Here is a 17,753-nt window from a genome sequence, read left to right on the forward strand (position 1 = left end):
TGTAGTACATAACTAAATGTATAACACGGAATAAAATGAATGTTGTAAATTTTGATTTGTCTAAATTTTAAAAAATATAGGTTACTTTTGATATAAAACTATGGGGTCAGGTAATTATCATTGCATTGATTACTTAAATTTGTACATAGAGAGCAATAATATTGTAATTTTATTAATATGTGTTTTAGATTCAGTGGTGAGTCCAAATGAACTAGATTTTGTTGGAGATTTTGATTCCCAAGTAAATCATGTCTTACAAACGATAAGACTAACAAGACAAGAAGTTGACGACTTTAGGAGACTGTTTATTGACCTGGAAAGATGTCTACAGAGAATTTGGCTAGGTAAATATCGCATTCATACAATATTCTACTCATTAGGTGCAAATGTAGTTTGATGTTCCATAACCAGAGCTAAATTAAATTGTACTTTTCCAGGTTGTAAAGTTATGCCATTTGGTTCAGTTGTGACTGGTCTAGGAATCAAATCAAGTGATGTAGATTGCTATGTTTTCATACCAGAGGAGCATAATAATTATGAGCAGGACCAAGCAGATCTTGTGCTGTCGGCCAAGAAAGTTCTTAGAAGACAGCCATTGGTGTTCCATCAGCCATTTGCAATCACTAATGCGAAAGTTCCAATAGTGAAGTTTTGTCACGTGCCAACTCGCCGCAACTGCGATGTCAGTTTTAAAAGCCCTGCTGGTGTGAGGAATAGCAAGCTAATAGCATTCTTGCTGCACTTAGATAAAAGAGCACAGCCGTTAGCAATATTAATCAAGTACTGGGCGAATATCCATGGCTTAACAGGAACAAACCGAATGTCAAATTATGCCTTGACAATGTTAGTGCTTTTCTACTTGCAAGAGAAAAAGATTATACCTGCTGTTGTAAAACTGCAGAGTCCCAACAATTCATTTTACGTTGAAGGCTGGAATACTGATTTTAAAGAAAAATATATTCACCAAACTGAAAACAATCAGGTTCTATATGAACTCCTGGGAGAGTTTTTCCAGTTTTACAGCTCTTTCAATTTTAAAGACAATGTTATTTCACCATTCCTAGGTCAATCTGTGCGCCGTGAACTATTTAAAGATATAGAAAATACTCCTAATGATTTTGAGGTGTACAAGAAAAATGTTTATAATAAACAAGTTGCTCTGTTGAAAATAGATACAATGATATGTGTTCAGGACCCATTTGAACACAATAGAAACTGTACCTCAGCTATATCATCAAAATTAGCAGAAACCATACAATTGCACATAGAGTTTGCTTCAAACATATATCATGAGAATAAAAGCAAAGAATTTCTTAGAGATATTTTGACAAAGAAACCAATAATATCCATAAACAAAAAGAAAAAGAAAAATAAAGCTTCTAAAAATGAAGCACCACCTATTTGGGTCATTGGGTCCAACAATGAAAATCATAAAAGCATATCGTCACCCACCAACATGGAGGTTCCTGACGCGCAAACATGTGCAGGCACATCAAATGTTGATGATGACATAATTAACCATTCAGATGAGTTTAATTCAGAAACAAATAATACTCCTGATTCCAATATAGAGCCTGCAGTTGTTGTCCCCTCAAATAGTAAAAGAAGCTTAAATACAAGCTTGACAAACTTATACATGCTAATTAAAAAGCAGAAAAAGAAATAGAATATTAATTGATTGTTCTCTTATATTTGTGTTCAATCTTATAGTAATAGTTACATTAAGGAATACATTGGTATTATCGAGATGTGTCAAGTTAGCAGCATTGGTGGTATTATTTCACTAGTAAGTCGAGTAAAAAATGTGATTCTGGTTTGCTTTTAAAAGTAATTGTAATTGACAAAAGGGTCTCATAGAAATAACTATTGAAATAAAGTAAAACAATTTAACAAAGATAACTGGTGTTTTTATTCATTATGTAGGTACCTATGTATTTTAGGCATTCAGTGAGGTTGATATCAAATTTCCACGAAAGTAAACAAAGTAACATAGGTTTTGGACCAATTCAATTCAATTTCATGTACGGTATTTGCTTATGTGAAACAATGCAGTAATTTAATTTTTCACGAATGTTACTTTGTTTTAAAGACAAATCAACCTGTCTCTGTTGCCCAATCTTTGCTGTGAGAGAGGGGTGGATGGGTGGATGTAGATATTATGTTATGCCACTCAGGTTGTCATAAAAGTATTTTGATTGATAGCAATTTCTTAGGTATTTTTTTTACAAAGCACTTATCTACTTCTTTACACCACTAGGGGCATAACCAACACAGTTAAAATCCTAAAACACTTGTGACTAGTTGATGACATAGATCATTTATGGCCATGTGCACACAGATAGAGGATGTGCATGTGCAGCATTAGCTTCACTACTATGTACTGGTCAACAGGTTTAAAACAATTTATTTATTGTTAAAGGACAACTTGTTTTTGATCAACCAAAACGCGTCTATTACCTGCCCGTCAAGATCTACTGAAACCTGGAATCAAATAATAAAACATTAGATAGAAAAAGCATAACCCTCCTTCTTGCGCAGTCGGGTAAATAGTAAACGACACTGAATTAAGAGTTAAACGTTCCTCACCTGTTCAATGTTGATATGAGTTTTGTTGAATGCTTTGAACTTCGTGTAGCCGTAGTCCTGCGACCTGAATGCTGACCACTCGGATGGCTTGTCTGTTAAAAAAGTGAACAATTGGGCTACACTATTCAATTAGAGTACAAGACACCATTACAGATTATAGGACGCCTTACAGAATTTACATGCAAACTCGCGTTTGTGTTTAATCGCAACTTGTATAGTCACATCAATAAAAAAAGAAGGTTACCTGTATAATATAATCTAAAAATTGAGCGCAAATGTATTTATAAAGTAACATGTAAACTATCCCAACTTACGTGTGAAGTGGTCGCGGCCCTCGCGGCAGCCCGCCGAGCCCGTCACGAGGTGCACGGGAGCCCTACGCCATCAACAATCATTCATCAGTTTCAGAATCGACATTTTCATGTTTTTCTTCTAGGTTAAATAAAAGGAATAAAATCATACATCTTCTTTAATGGGAATACAAGTTTAGGATATTGAGTGGTCTCGATTTCTGAAAGGAAAATTAAATTAAAGTGTGGGCATGGGTTGCTCAACGAAAGTGAGGCGAATGCGTACTCACACTGATATAATATTCGAATACAGGACACAGAAAAAACATACCAACCGAATTGGGAACCTCCTCCTTTTGTTGAAGTCGGTTAATAACATATTCAAGGTCAAATTAGCTACTTCACTCTTATTAAATGTCTGCAAGCGAGACGGATAGCACTTATTATTAGACCGACCGTGCAAGACGTAAACGCAGACAGTGTAGCCAGATACAAATCTTTGTGTTGATGGCCTCAACTCCCATTGAGCGACCTACACGCCGTAAGAAAACAACAACTGAGTCGGTAACCCTTTTAATATGTATTCCATACCCGTAGACCACTGTAATGAAACTGATGGTTATATCTAGGTACACTAAGACTTTAGTAAAATCAAGAAAAAGGTCTTCACACTCTTTGGAATATACATACATATTAAAATCATAAGAAATTTTAGTGTATGGAAATGAGATTCAAAACTTGGTAAGCCTTACCACATGATTTAGATCTAGAATATAATATAATATCACTTACTTATCACTGGTGCGAATATAAAATGCATTCGATTTGAAACAGTGAGAACACAATTAGAACTAACCATTGAAACATTATCACATTTAAGAAGATCCTTTACCTTCTTCTCATTTTTTTTTAATTGCACAGCTCTCCCATTTTTCTTTCAGAATAAGTGTTAGTGGGTTGGTTAATATCTAATAATAAGTCTAGTTTACTAAAAATATGGCCAAATATCAATAAGGACGCTATCAACAGATAGCCTGTCGTATTTGTTCTCAGTGGTGTTAGGGCCATGGCTGGTATCGCTGGTGCTTTTCCTTCACGAGCCAGAAGGAGTCAATGATGTCTCCCGCCTCTTTGCCGAGGGCGTGTTCAACCGACACCTGCAAATAACCAATAACACACGATATTCAACTCGTTATTGTGATTTTAAAAATAAATATTTCTCGTAGCTTCAAAATCTTGTTTGAAGCGTTGAAAACAAATTGAGTCACGCGATAGAAAGAGACAAAACTTGTAGGTGAATAAAATTGTAGGTACGTAGTGCTGTGCGAGCTGAATTCCACTGTATCGCGTCGTAGCAAGACTCGCATTTATTTAAATCGTCTTGCGGAGTAATCCTTCTGTACCTGTACTATTACTTATTCTGTGCTAAAGACCTATTTAGTCATGACAGCCTATGACATGCAAATATAAATATACGCACCTGTTCGATATAAATATGCGTGCGGTTGAGCACGGCGAGGCGCGTGTAGCCGTAGTCCTGCGAGCGGAACGCCGACCACGGCATCGGGTGCTCTGGAAATAAAGCATAAATCATTAAAATCTTCAAAAAAAATTAATTAAAGGGGAAAGTGCCTAAATGCGGGCGGCCTAAGGACCGGGCATTGTGGAAATCCTTGGGGGAGGCCTTTGTCCATCAGTGGACGTCATTTGGCTGAATGTAACGAACGAACGAATTCATTCTTCTCCTTTTTCCTATGTTAATGACGATGACATATCCTTTATACATTGACAATGATGAAACCAACAAAGTTAACTAATTAGTTCTATGCCAATAATGGCACATTAGTAACAGCTTCAATTTCGTAATCGCATTCCCACGTTAAGGAATCAGGTAAGTAGGTACATAAAATAATCTTCGTGATCGTTTTCTGAAAAATCGTTTTAGTATAAAAAAAGTAATGCGACTACGGACTCGAATGTGTGAATATCTTTATCTAAGGGAAGTGGTGACCTAAAAATCTAGGGAGTGTCATGATTAATGTATTGAATAATATTGCGTTGAGAAACATGGTCTCTATTTAAATTGTATTGAATAGAAGTTTGAAGTTTGAACACTCACTTTTGAATCCGTCGGTGCCCTCCCTGCAGCCCGCAGACCCTGTCACCAGGTGCACCGGAGCCCTAAAACACAGGAACATTCCTAATATTACGCTCTCATGCACTACAGGGCCACTTGCTTAACGCCAGACGAATTTTTACATGTTATAGGTATTATGTGTTAAGAAGGACATTAAGTTTTATCCAGACTCCAAAAGACCAACCCAACAGTAAATAAAAAGTTAAAGTGGTTGCCAATCGGCTTGAAAGCAAACAGTCCCCAAAGTGCGTCTAGCGTTAGAAGACACCCCGTATAAAACGTTTCATTAAAGCTGACAACTGACAATAGTCAAAATCCTTCTCACTTGCATTCAAATCTCAGCTCTAGTGAAACTATTAGGCTGAGTTGCACCATCTAACTTTAACTTTAACAAACGTCAAAAATCTGTCAACTCCATACAAAAAACTCCGGTTACTGTTTCAGTAAGTTGGTGCAACTCAGCCTTCATATGTCACAGGCAAGTTGTTAGTGAGCAAAAAGCTATATTGAATTTGTGAAGACTGCTGATTTTTTGAATTTTGAAATATAAAAGCGTTATGAGTATAAGTTTGCTATATTTACCTGAACACGAATAAATGAGCAGTCTCGCTGGTTAGCCTTAAAATATCATACTTAATCTAACAGCCAAGGCCACACGGTTTGTTAATTCTACCAATTAAAAAGAACACACAAGAACGCAATAAACCAAAAAGGTCATAAATATGCTGAAATACGACACGTTTATAAGTATCCATTATAAGATTAGTCATTATAGATGTATTTTCGAAATCCGGGAGCGACCGTAAAGGGTTAGTATGAAAAATAGATTATGTACGATGGTAACAAATGTAATGCATTATGTGCCGCAGAACCGCACGCCGCCAAAAAAGCGTGAGCGTCGCAAATCATAATGTCCCACCGAGTCAGTCAGCAGAAAGGAACGATCGCGGAAATGTCAAGGCTGACAATCACGCGACTGTAAGGCCTCGTTCATGTCATCGTATTGTCCACCATTGATTGTGAGAATGCTCACGACCGTTCCCTACAAGTTTGCAGGTCGGTGAGAACCAGATGTTAAATACGGAAAAGTCAATAAACTGCGTAACGCGTCCTCAGTCAGAATGAGAATTGTATTCCCTTAGAGTCGGCAGCGGACAATACGTCAGTTTGAACGTGGCCTAAAGGCTTAATTTCCCATATCCTGACTTTGGTCGCGAACGATATGCCACCGAGCGGCAACAAACGCATTACTGACGTCGGCATTGCAATGCGGCGCATCATGTACTATCGGGGACTCTTCCGCCTGACCACTTTGTAGAAATTTTAGCGTAAGCGCATCACTCCGGTCACGTGCTCACCCCGTCTCTAATTGGTTACGCATTTTACTATATTTTTACTACGACCAATAAGAGACAATCAGGGCTTAGGTTGCAATACGAAATACCATTGTGCACTTTATTGTCATACGGTTAGGGTTTAAAACGAAATGTTTCTTTTTCTTCAATCTTTCTTAGTTTTAGGCTGAGTTGCACCACCTAACTTTGACCGTAGCTATAACGGTAACCGGTGCTTTTTGTATGGAGTTTGACAGAATTTTGACGTTTGTTAAAGTTAAAGTAAGATGGTGCAACTCAGCCTTAGAATTTTAATAATAGAATTTGGTTACAAACAAATAGATATGTATTTTTTTTATAGTGTGTTTTTATACGAGGTCTGTATGCTTTTTGCTTTGGCGATCTGTTGACATATTCTCTCCTTTGTTTTTTTGTGAAGTTTCGTGATCAATAACCGATTGATTTGTGTTGACCCGTGCTAGTAATTGGACTGTTTGATTGCCTTTTTATTGACCTCCGCTCGATTACTGAACCATGCCTCTCAAAATAATTCTTATATTTACTTACAAACTTATCTATACATTGTTAACTGTTTAAGTATTATTTAGTTTGAAGTTTAATTGTTATTGATTTAAGACCTTGTGTAAAGACACTTAATGTGCAATAAAAAATTGAATTTGAAATAAAACTAACTTAATATTATAATATTTACGATAACCAATTACCTGGATCATTGCTACCTAGTGCAATATTGATATTAAATTTTAATAACGTAGATAAGTGTTTCTTTAAAACGGAAAACAAAATATGCATTAAAAATAAATAGAAACCTATTATAAGTTTTTATTTACATTCAAGGATTTAAGAAAGTTTTAGCCAGATCTTACAATAATTGTTTTTAAGCCACAAATATTCCTTAACTCTTTATCAATTAATTCAATAACATATTGTTTTAAATTATAAGTTCCGAATAAATTAAATACCTATTAAATAAGTAAAATTCTTAAGTAACTGTATGATTTTGTATTTCTCACCCTAACTAGCTAAACTAATATCATGAGATTTACACTCATAATATCAACAATAATTGTAGAAAGGGCTACTTTTTTCTCGGGAAATTGCATAGTTACCTCGGAATGTGCGATAGCAATTTTGTGACCCGAGCGGGCAATCGCTAGTTCAAATTTTACACGAAGCCTCATATAATATTTTGTAGTTTCAAATTGACTAAAATGCGACGTTGCCAAACGAGCGCTACGGATGCGGGTAATAAGCAATACTCAATCCTAAATGCTTTACATAGAGCTTGGTTTGCTAGGGCAAACATCTACAGTGATGCGCCGACGCTGCTTAGACCCGAAACATGAATGAACGGGGGCGGAGCTTAATCGAGCGTGTGTGTGCAAACAATTTAGGCCCTTAAGGTGTCAAGGCGTTCGAGTCCCCGATAGTACGTAACGTACTTACATTCGTGCGCTCTGCTGACTTACGCTATCAGCATAACCTCAAGCTTAAACCAATGAAGCTGGTTGTTACTGACCACAAAGTTAATATACCTAGCGGAATAGAGCAACAAAGAACTGAGCGAGAGAGATGTCACTAGCAGCAACACTGTATGATAAAAAGATGCGCGATGCCGTCGCTGTTTCGTCAAACAGAACCGTTTTTTGTAACTATTTGACAGTTCAGAGGCACTTAGTGGCACGCTGAAAACTAGAACTCTGATATATTTTCAGATTTTACGAGAATTAAATTGTGGATAGTAAGACACGGGTCTTAACGCGACGTTTATTAATGAGTGACATTATGTACTTGCGGCTTGACGTTTCGGCTGCGATGCTGCAGCCGTGGTCACAAGCAGACTGACAGACCAGACAGATTTTAGTTGAAATGGAACGCTAAAGATTAAAATCTTAAATTATGGATGTTTATGAGAAGTAGTGCTTCCAAAACGGGGTGAATAGGTGATTGATTTATTTTACAAAACAGTGAAATAATCTTGACACTCGTTTTGACAGCTCGTAGTTGTTGCTCTATTCCGACGGAATATTAACTCTATGATAGGAACACGCGTGCAGGCCAGACCAGTTCCTCTCCTCTCCTGACCTGGGGTTGGTGTAGGGTTCCTGGAGCGAGCCGTTGTAGACCTGGTTGTCGTAGAGCGGCCACGTGCGCTCGTAGGAGTGCTCGTGCGCCCACACCGCTAGGTCCACGCCGAACTCTTGGAGGAGAGACTCCAAACCTGTCAAAGTCAAAATTTATTTATTTGCATAGACTATTATTTATAGTGCTGTAAGCACAAATCGTCAAATATTTTGCTCTTATGGAGCCTCGACATGTCTCATAATCTTTTTACCCTACCAGCGCTTCGAGACCAACATTTGGTAAGTGCCTGTCGGAGACATTCCAGATATAACTTAAATACCATCTATTTTATATTCGAGTTCAATTGATATAATACACAGGTTAACAAACTTAGATAACGATGCGTCGCACTTCATGCACTATTCCAAATGTAGATACTTATAGGTGTATACTTTGAAAACTTTAAATGGAACGCTAAGCCCACTGTTCGAATTAAGATCAGACTTGTGGTACTCAAATAGTGTGGTAATGGAAGTACTTATGCAAGTAAATAAAAAGTACTATTCTTTGTTGATTGACACATTATTAAAACGTTGATAAAAGACGCGACCAGTAAACAAAACATAATAATGCGAGGAAGCTATCAAGTTACGATAAGATTAATTGATTTTTTTTATGCAGAACAAAGCAAGTAGGTATTTGACCACAATCACACCTGATGATATTTTTATCATTTAAGCTATTATTGCAATTTACACAAAAGAAAGTCAAGTAAGTCAAGACACAAAAGAAAGAGTAGTTTTTTTTATAAAATGCTTCACCCTGAGCGAAGAAAGTGGAATTTTTAGTGTCCTCATTTCACCTCGAAACCAGGTGACATCAACCAGGTGAACAAAGTGGTATAAACCTGTCTTGTCCTGCATAAAAAAAATCCGTACTATTGCTACAGTACCCGGCTAAAGGAAACCAAGCCTTAACAGCAGATGATAAGGAACATTTTACCGAAGAGGCCGAGGAAGCCGGTGCGCGTGTACTCCAGGCTACAGTCCGTCGTCGCTGTTGCTGCAGTACCCGGCTGAAGGGAACTGAGCCTTAGTGGCAGGTGTTAAGGTACAATACCGAAGAGGCCGAGGAAGCCGGTGCGTGTACTCCTACAGTCGTCGTCGCTGTTGCTGCAGTACCCGGCTGAAGGGAACTGAGCCTTAGTGGCAGGTGTTAAGGTACAATACCGAAGAGGCCGAGGAAGCCGGTGCGTGTACTCCTACAGTCGTCGTCGCTGTTGCTGCAGTACCCGGCTGAAGGGAACTGAGCCTTAGTGGCAGGTGTTAAGGTACTAGAGATGGGTTATACTAGGTAAATTTGATACTAGGTGCACCTATTCCTAGTATTTATTAATACTCGATCCAAATACTTATTCCACCTAGTACGTAGTAATTTAGCATACTTGACGCGACTAGTGCGGACTAATCCAAGTAATATGACTTTAAAATACAATTTTTTTTAAAGATACAACCGTAGTATGAATAATGCAATTTGAAATTGAATAATAATTCCTCCCTTCATACTTCAACAGGCTTAGGACTGTCAATTTAAAAGGTGGCGTATTTAAAAGATGTCAATTTCATAAAAATATTTACATATTTTTTCTTATTTACATGAATATGGTTTTACTACGTTTGTGTGCGTTTGCTTCGTCGCGCTCAAATTTGTTTGGTCAGACAGAGACGGAGTGAATCTCTACGTTCGCACATAAGCTTAGCGAGAAATACTAGGTGCGCGTAATACACGACTACGGATTACGCAATAATAACCTCTATTACTTTGAAGATAGGGTCGGAAATCGTGTAATTTATAAAATACTAGGTGGATCAAGTATTTAAAAAATTGGAATAGGTGCCGCCTAGTACTGTAAAATACCTAGTGTGTGGATCTGTTCTAGTAAATACGAGTACGTCTCATCTCTATAAGGTACAATACCGAAGAGGCCGAGGAAGCCGGTGCGCGTGTACTCGAGGCTGCAGTCGACGTCATCGCTGTTGCTGCAGTACATGGGCCGATGCCCGAACACCACGATCCACGGGTGCTTGGCCCTGCAAACATTTGTTTAAAATAGTTGCAGCATTAGGCTTCTTGTACACGCTAAGAAATTTCACCGTGTCTGCCGCAGACACAAGACAAGAATTTCGTCGGACCTAGCTACGAAAATTTGACACACAGTGCGCGTGCGCCGCGTGTCGTATCTAGCGCAGACAAGAATTATTTCTTGGTCAGCGCCGGAGCACGGGTGGAAACGAGACGAATTCTTGCGTAGACCCGGTGACTCTTCGTAGCTTGAACAAACGGCCTTACACAGTGGCTACAGGACTTTCGATTGTGTGTTTTAGAGCAGTTAAAGTGTGCCTTCATTGGTTAATAGTATCAAATACCCAATATAAATAACAATAAAACTGGTAAATCTATATACAGGGTGTTTCTTGTAAGGTGTCAAGCCGAAGGCAGGTGATAGGTGAGGACTAGACCTATCGATTTCACCCCCATGTATGTTCTACGATTTTTCTTAGTAATATTTGCAATCCCCTAAGTTTACGTTATGTAGAGCACATTTAGAGACAGTAACTAAAAAGATATTTTTTATCCACAACGTGGAAGCTCTTGCCCTTCATCTGACCTGATGGAAAGTTGGAAACTGCTGGATTGTGTGTTCTACATAACGTAAACTTAGGGGATTGCAAATATTACTTAGTCCTAAGAGAGTCAAAAACATGTAACGGAATCTCCGACTTACCACTTTAGTGGAGCGATTACAGAAAATAATGGCCTGTTAAGTACATGTTTTTTTGTGTTATTATGAAAGTTTAGAAAACTGCGCAGTTTTTAAAATTATTTTGAACCTATGGAAATTCTTTTTTTTTTGTCATACATTTCAATTGAAAATTTTAGAATGTTCTGCTAAAAGCATATTTTTTATGTTTCTAGCAAAAATTTTGTATCTTGCATCAAAGATAGGAAGGTGATTATTTTTTTCAAATATCTGCAACTAATAGAGAATCTGTCAAAAAAAAGAAATCTGAGAAAAGTCAACCCAAAAAAAAGATTAAAAAAAAATTAAGCCACTAGGTCATGAAATTTGAAAAAATCACAAAATTAACGGTAACTTCTAAACTACTAAAAATCGTAGAACATACATGGGGGTGAAATCGATAGGTCTAGTCCTCACCTATCACCTGCCTTCGGCTTGACACCTTACAAGAAACACCCTGTATAAAAGAAAGTCGTGTTAGTTACACCACTAATAACTCAAGAACGGCTGAACCGATTTAGCTGAAAATTGTCAGGGAGGTAGTTTAGAGCCAGGAGAAGGACAAAGGATACTTTTTATCCCGTTCGAAATTAAAAAAAAGTCTGCTTATTTATTGCCATTAAGGCGGAACAAAGTTCGCCGGGTCAGCTAGTAGTAAATAAAACTACCAACCTGTTAGCCGGCTTGGCCGCGTTAGCGAGGTCCCTCTTGAGCCAGTCGTACTGGTTGACGATGAGCTTGAGCCCGTTCTCCGTGAAGTAGTAAACTTCAGTAGAAATGGACACGAAGTGCACGGGGCCCACGTCGAAGCTGTAGTACAGGTTGGCCTCCGCGCCCGGCATCGAGAACCGCGCGGAATAGTGGGAGAAGTTGCTGGAAGGGCGCAATTTAGGTTTTTTTATTATAGTTATAAAACAAACACTCGTTGATTATACCCGCGCAAGTTTAGCAGTCTACACACAAAACAGCTGATCCACAGAAATGTCGACGTTTTTGTCGGCTGGTTATAATCATTGATTTTCCATCTCGTTCAAGTAGATATTGGTATGTCGCTGGAGTGTCGGTAGGTAAATGAGCACGTACGCAAATTGCAGATAATTATGCCACTGACAAGTTACCGTAAGTCGCTGGGCGACATTCGCGGACACAAGATAGTGGAGGACGACTGAGACTCACTAGGAGCTTTTGAGGTCGCCCAGGAAGGTCATGTAGACAAGAAGTGCTAAAATGTGAGAGCAAGAGAGACTTACGAGATGCTCTCGTGATTGCCTAGACATAATGCAAACAGGCAGGAGCGACTGGTTTCCACAACCTGATCGACTGATCTCTGGTGATTCAACGAGAGAGGCTGACTCGTTACACAGCTAGTGTTAGAGGGCCGATGAGATACTCACTAAGCTCAAGGCTTGCGGTCGCCAGACACGTCATAATAGGCAGGTGGTGCTAAAGAGCGACTAAGCAAGAGAGAGATAAAGGTGTAAACGCGCCCTTTAAAAGCCTATCAGTAGAAAATAAAGTACACGAATTAATTCCACCAGCCCCCTTCCATCATCGGGGAACCAGACGCAGGTTAGCGTACCATCCCTATATTGTTGACATTCCACCAGCTCGCACTAAGCGTTTCGATGACTCTTTTATAATGCGAACGGCTAGAGACTGGAATTTGTTGCCTGCTGCTGTCTTTCCCGAAGACCGGCCTTTTCAAGGCTCTCGCCTTCACTCTCGTGAATAGTTATGCATAAAAAAACTGTTATGACTTAAGACACTCACTAGGCGCTCTCGTGGTTGCCAGGGCAGGTCATGTAGGGCAGGCGCGCGGCGACAGGCTGCAGCTTGCGCATGAAGGCGTCTCCCACGCGGCCCTCCTGCTCGTTCATGTCGTACGCGAAGTCGCCCACGTGCAGGATCATGTCGTACTTGTCCTGCTCCACGTCCTTCTTCAGGAATGGTAGCGACTGCCGGCAATTCATCGTCATCATCATCATCATTTCAGCCACAGGACGTCCACTGCTGAACATAGGCCTCCCCCAATGCTTTCCATGTTGATCGATTGGTAGCGGCCTGCGTCCAGCGCTTCCCTGCTACCTTTACGATGTCGTCGGTCCACCTTGTAGTCGGCCTTGGATACGTCTTAAGGTATACCTTTTTATTTGGGTAGTAAGGTTTATACCCATCAAAAACATTCTGTAAAATACTAGCCAAGTCTCGATGGGCACTGCCGTGCCCCCAGATTGAAATCGAAAGATATTTTGGATCATACGTAAAGACAATTTCTTGTCATTCATTGATCGGATTTTTATTGGCGGTAAGCTGTAAATCTTGGCTACACAGGAGTTGTTAGCAGTGAGAGCAAGGACTTTCCAACCTAGTCCCAAAAAATAGTAAAAGAAAATTTAGTGCTTTCACATTCTGGCGACTTTAGCAGTGCTACCGCGAGACAGAAACGCGCTGGTAATTTTATACGCGGCAGCGGCTTTTTAGGGTTCAATAGCCAAATGGCAAAAGACGGAACCCTTATATTTTATAGTGTGATAGCAGGCATTCGCTGCTACCGCGCTGCTATTGCGTTTCTGACGCCCGTAAAAGAGGTTTGAGGACCGGTTTCCACCAAAGCGGAGCGGAGCAGGGAAGTGTGTTGAATAACCAATCAGATTTAATTTATTCCCACTTCTCGTCTCCTCTCCGCCGCCGCTGTCAAATTCTATTCTATAGAAAACAATTTGACGGCTCAACACTTTTCCGCTCCGCCTACGCGCTTTGGTGGAAACCGGGCCTAACTCCACGCACACTGTCGTGCCGGCACTCACCAAGGAGTTGTTGACGCCCATGTCTCCGTAGAGCGCCAGGCGCAGCACCCAGTCCTCGCCCGCGGGCGGCGTCTTGAACGACAGCAGGCCCGACGGCGCCGCCGCCGACCCCACCATGTACTCTGCAAACGACGACCACTTCAGCAACGGTCTACTGCTAACCTTATTATTATTTATATATGTATATTTTATGCAGTATAGGTTAGTGTCCGTGACTCTCACTCGGCATGGGGCACACTGAAAACCAGCGTCGTGTCCTCCCTCACCGGGGGCCACGGCATATGCTGAGTGGGGTCCCATTGCGATGGGCATCGCTGTGCGACAGGGTGGCACTGCCTAGTTTACTTGCTCATTCATTGTATGTTTTATGTCACCTCTGTCTTATTTGCTTTTTTTTTTATTTTACCTCTTTTGTCTTTTGTGATGTCCATGGCAATAAATGTTTCTTTCTTTCTTTCTAACCAAATAACTTGTAGGGAGTCAAGAAGTGTGGCGCGGTGGAGTGCAATCTGCCTTAGGCAGCCGCAATTCCGCGCACACCTCCCGCGATTTGGCCAGTATAACCGCAAGGTTGGTATGGCCATGGGTGGTGGTGGGTTGCTAACCAAAGACCTCCACCAAGGATTTCCACAACTACCGGTCCTGCTATGCGTTGTGTGCATCCAGGTGCTTCGCTGGTGTGACCTTCACCAGATCGTTGATCCATCGTGTGGTATTTTAACTGTCTGTTGCTACTTGGCGCCTGTATGGAAATCAAATTTTGAACGGCGAGATCGCTTTTCTTCGATTGCGATGGCGAGATTGAAGTTCTATCAAACAGTTTTTTTCCGGATTTATGTTTGCTGCGCTCTATGACCATTATTTATTCACTTTGACTCAATAGCAAAAGCTCCTTGATCAAGCAAAAGTTACAAAAAATAAACTTAAGTTAACAGCACGCAATACACAGATAAAGATTGTAGAACAAACCGAAACATTTATTTGTAAAACATAGTTGACGACGTTGACGTAGATTTGCTAAACTGATGACCTAGATGTCCACGCCCGAGATAATAATAATCACTCGCCGTTTTTACAATGCGAGAATGATAATTTAATTATCACAACTGATAAAAAGTTCGTTATACCAGTGATACTAGATTACTTACTTTATTCTTTCATAGTGCTTGCATTTAACCGCAGCATTCTGCATTTCAATTTACTTGGTATAAAATCCTCTTAGTTTTGGGTTAGGGAATAGGTAAAAAATACATACAAGAAACATTATTTATGTTTTCCGTGTTTTAAGTCATGTAGGTACTGTGACTAATATGATATTCACATTTAATTTTCCTTGTTCAGACAGTACAAATCCTTTTGTTTTTGGTTCACAGCAAGTCAAGCTAGACTTAACCTGGAAAAACTTTTGATTTTGCCCTTACTGGGAAATGAATATGGAAAATCTGGATCTGAGACAGTCCATCTTATTTAATACAGATGTGGTTAAACTCACGGTATCGAGTGTCAAACTTGAGGTTTGCAAGCGTAGCTCGGTGGATCCATTGAGGCCTCTTCATCTTGCCCCCATCCACAAACACTTTACTGAATCCTGTGACCTTTGACCAGTGTGGCGTGCCATTGACTCTATAAATAACTCTGGACTCAGTATCGTTGAATGTCGACCACGTCACCACTATATCATTTGTTTTTTCTGAAAACATAAAGTATGTGGCTCAATAAAAGTGCAAATGACAAAGTTCTTGTCACAAAAAAAATATTACAGTCCACTTAGTATGGATAGGTAGTAAAATATAGATTTGTAAGATATAGTCAGGCTAAAGTCAGGTGAGTGTAAGTGCCATTAAAATCTGGAGTCCTAACTCCATAAATTGAACCAATAGAAATAAGAAACTAACATTCTACACTAGACAAGGATATTAATATTACGAGGAATGAAATGGGAACATTATTATTTACATAGCAGCCCAGTGATAGTGATAATGTAATGAGGCTAATCATGTTTTGAACAAATTGTTATTATGAGTTAAACACCTAATCACAACTTCATATACCTACTAATAAATAATTTTACACGCTATAAAATTTTAAATTTGGAGAGTACCTAAGTATAATTAATTAGGTTGATTACTGGTGGTTTTAAGTTTGATAAAATGAAATATGAACCAGATAAATATTGGCTTGTTTTTGAATACCAAAATTTGTTTTATTATTTAAAAAAAAACATAGCTAACCCTACCCTCTGACCGGTTTTTATAATTATTATAATTAAAATCATACCCAGTTCTGAACTTCTGACCCAGAAATTCTTCTTCTGAAAAAGAAATAAAAGAGGCGGTCAGAGGGTAGGAGTGTATAAATGTTTTTTCTTTTATACCTAGACGGTATTTGTTTTGTTTCTCTTGTTCTTGATTATACATTACGAGACCAGCACAACTAAAACAGGTACTCAATCTCAAATACTCTAGTACTTGTAAAGTAGTAGAAACTTAATGAATTTACCTCCAAAGGATATGTGGATTTGCTCCGGCTGAAGATAATTGGAGTCCAAATCGACAGTTTTGGCCCATGATACCCCAAAAAGAAACAGTAACAAACACAATCTCATGTTTTACGCTGAAAACAACGAAAATATTAAATTATTACTAAGTAGGTACAAGCTAACAACAAAGCGTTTCGCACTTGAGAGTGATGTCAGCGACTGAACGACTGTGTGTGTAATTAGTTTATTACGTATCCACAACCATTCAGGCGATTTGAATCGTTGTTTGTTTGAAATTATGAAGATTGATTAGGCAAAACAAGGCAGGCGATAAGCCGCACAAACCACAAACAATTTATTATCTGTCAAAACTGTCAAGCATCAAGCAAGTGTCAATGTCACTGAGTGATGATCATTTTTTAATATGATGGCAAAGGCATACGTCATACAGCCAAGTTTTAGGTATTTTGCTTAGCATACCTTTGAAAATTTAAATTTATCTAAAATTTAAATACCTACACCGTGTAAAAGCTGCGCACGTGATATTGGCGGAACAGTGTGCCCTGTGGCGAAAAACACAAGTTCATCGTCATTAATAAGAAGAAGAAGAAGAAGAAAGGCATACGTCATACAGCCAAGTCTTCTAAAACCGGCGATGGGGGCGGTCCGCCCCGGGTGCCAAGCATCAGGGGGTGACACAAGTCGCGCAGATTAGTACCAAAGAATATAATTTACTCTCTGGCAAATCTGCGGTCTATGTCATGATTCAGGGTGCGACTGTCAATCTTCGAATCGTAACCCCAAAATCCTGGGGGGTACCAGGGGGTGCCTTATTAGGACTTATGACGGGGGGGGGGGGGCAACCCATGGTACGCCGCCACTCTAGTTACCCTTTTTCTCTCGCTCTCATCAAATTGCGATTCTTTACGATAGAACGAGATGACTTTTGACTTATGGTCCTATGTCCCCTAGATGGGGCAGAGGGCGTCCACAGAACGAGATGACATGACCGGAAAAGTGAAGAAATATTTTCGATAAGTTTATAGCGCGCATGAACAACTGCCAGTTGAGAGGAAAAAATTTTCAACTCTACTTTCATTAGTCAGACCGATGACTAGGACTTCAAACAATTAGGGTGTGTCTAAAAACAATATTAAAATGTTATCCATCTTGTTTAGTAAACCAAAACGCCATCCGCGTAACTATGTTCAGCTAGTGCATTTTCTAACTCTGGT

At 39.5% G+C, this 17,753-nt stretch overlaps 2 protein-coding genes across 7 annotated transcripts; one reads left to right on the plus strand and one right to left on the minus strand.

The window, feature by feature from the left end:
- Positions 1–12: 12 nt before the first annotated feature.
- On the plus strand, positions 13–1,996 carry LOC114349673 (terminal uridylyltransferase Tailor). Of its 2 annotated transcripts, XM_028300140.1 has the most exons (3): positions 13–110; positions 189–344; positions 438–1,996. In XM_028300140.1, the coding sequence occupies exons 1-3, from the start codon at positions 101–103 to the stop codon at positions 1,664–1,666; spliced, it is 1,395 nt and encodes a 464-aa protein (XP_028155941.1). In that variant the 5' UTR covers positions 13–100; the 3' UTR covers positions 1,667–1,996. The 2 variants fall into 2 exon arrangements, with proteins under 2 accessions (XP_028155941.1, XP_028155940.1); XM_028300139.1 differs by having other exon boundaries at positions 76–344.
- LOC114349674 (acid phosphatase type 7) lies at positions 1,746–16,877 on the minus strand. 5 transcript variants are annotated; one of them, XM_028300142.1, is made up of 11 exons: positions 16,719–16,877; positions 16,539–16,652; positions 15,532–15,729; positions 14,040–14,161; positions 13,003–13,187; positions 11,905–12,105; positions 10,410–10,522; positions 8,454–8,589; positions 4,996–5,057; positions 4,357–4,448; positions 3,560–4,033 (listed from the first exon to the last, which is right to left on the minus strand). In XM_028300142.1, exons 2-11 carry the CDS (start codon positions 16,642–16,644, stop codon positions 3,935–3,937), a joined length of 1,314 nt encoding a protein of 437 aa, XP_028155943.1. In that variant the 5' UTR covers positions 16,645–16,652; positions 16,719–16,877; the 3' UTR covers positions 3,560–3,934. The 5 variants fall into 5 exon arrangements, with proteins under 5 accessions (XP_028155946.1, XP_028155943.1, XP_028155944.1 ...); XM_028300143.1 differs by having other exon boundaries at positions 16,781–16,872; XM_028300144.1 differs by having other exon boundaries at positions 16,770–16,862.
- Positions 16,878–17,753: the final 876 nt, after the last annotated feature.

This window comes from Ostrinia furnacalis, unplaced genomic scaffold, assembly GCF_004193835.3.
Source record: "Ostrinia furnacalis isolate ACB-3 unplaced genomic scaffold, ASM419383v2 OfSCF0695, whole genome shotgun sequence".
Taxonomy (NCBI): domain Eukaryota; kingdom Metazoa; phylum Arthropoda; class Insecta; order Lepidoptera; family Crambidae; genus Ostrinia; species Ostrinia furnacalis.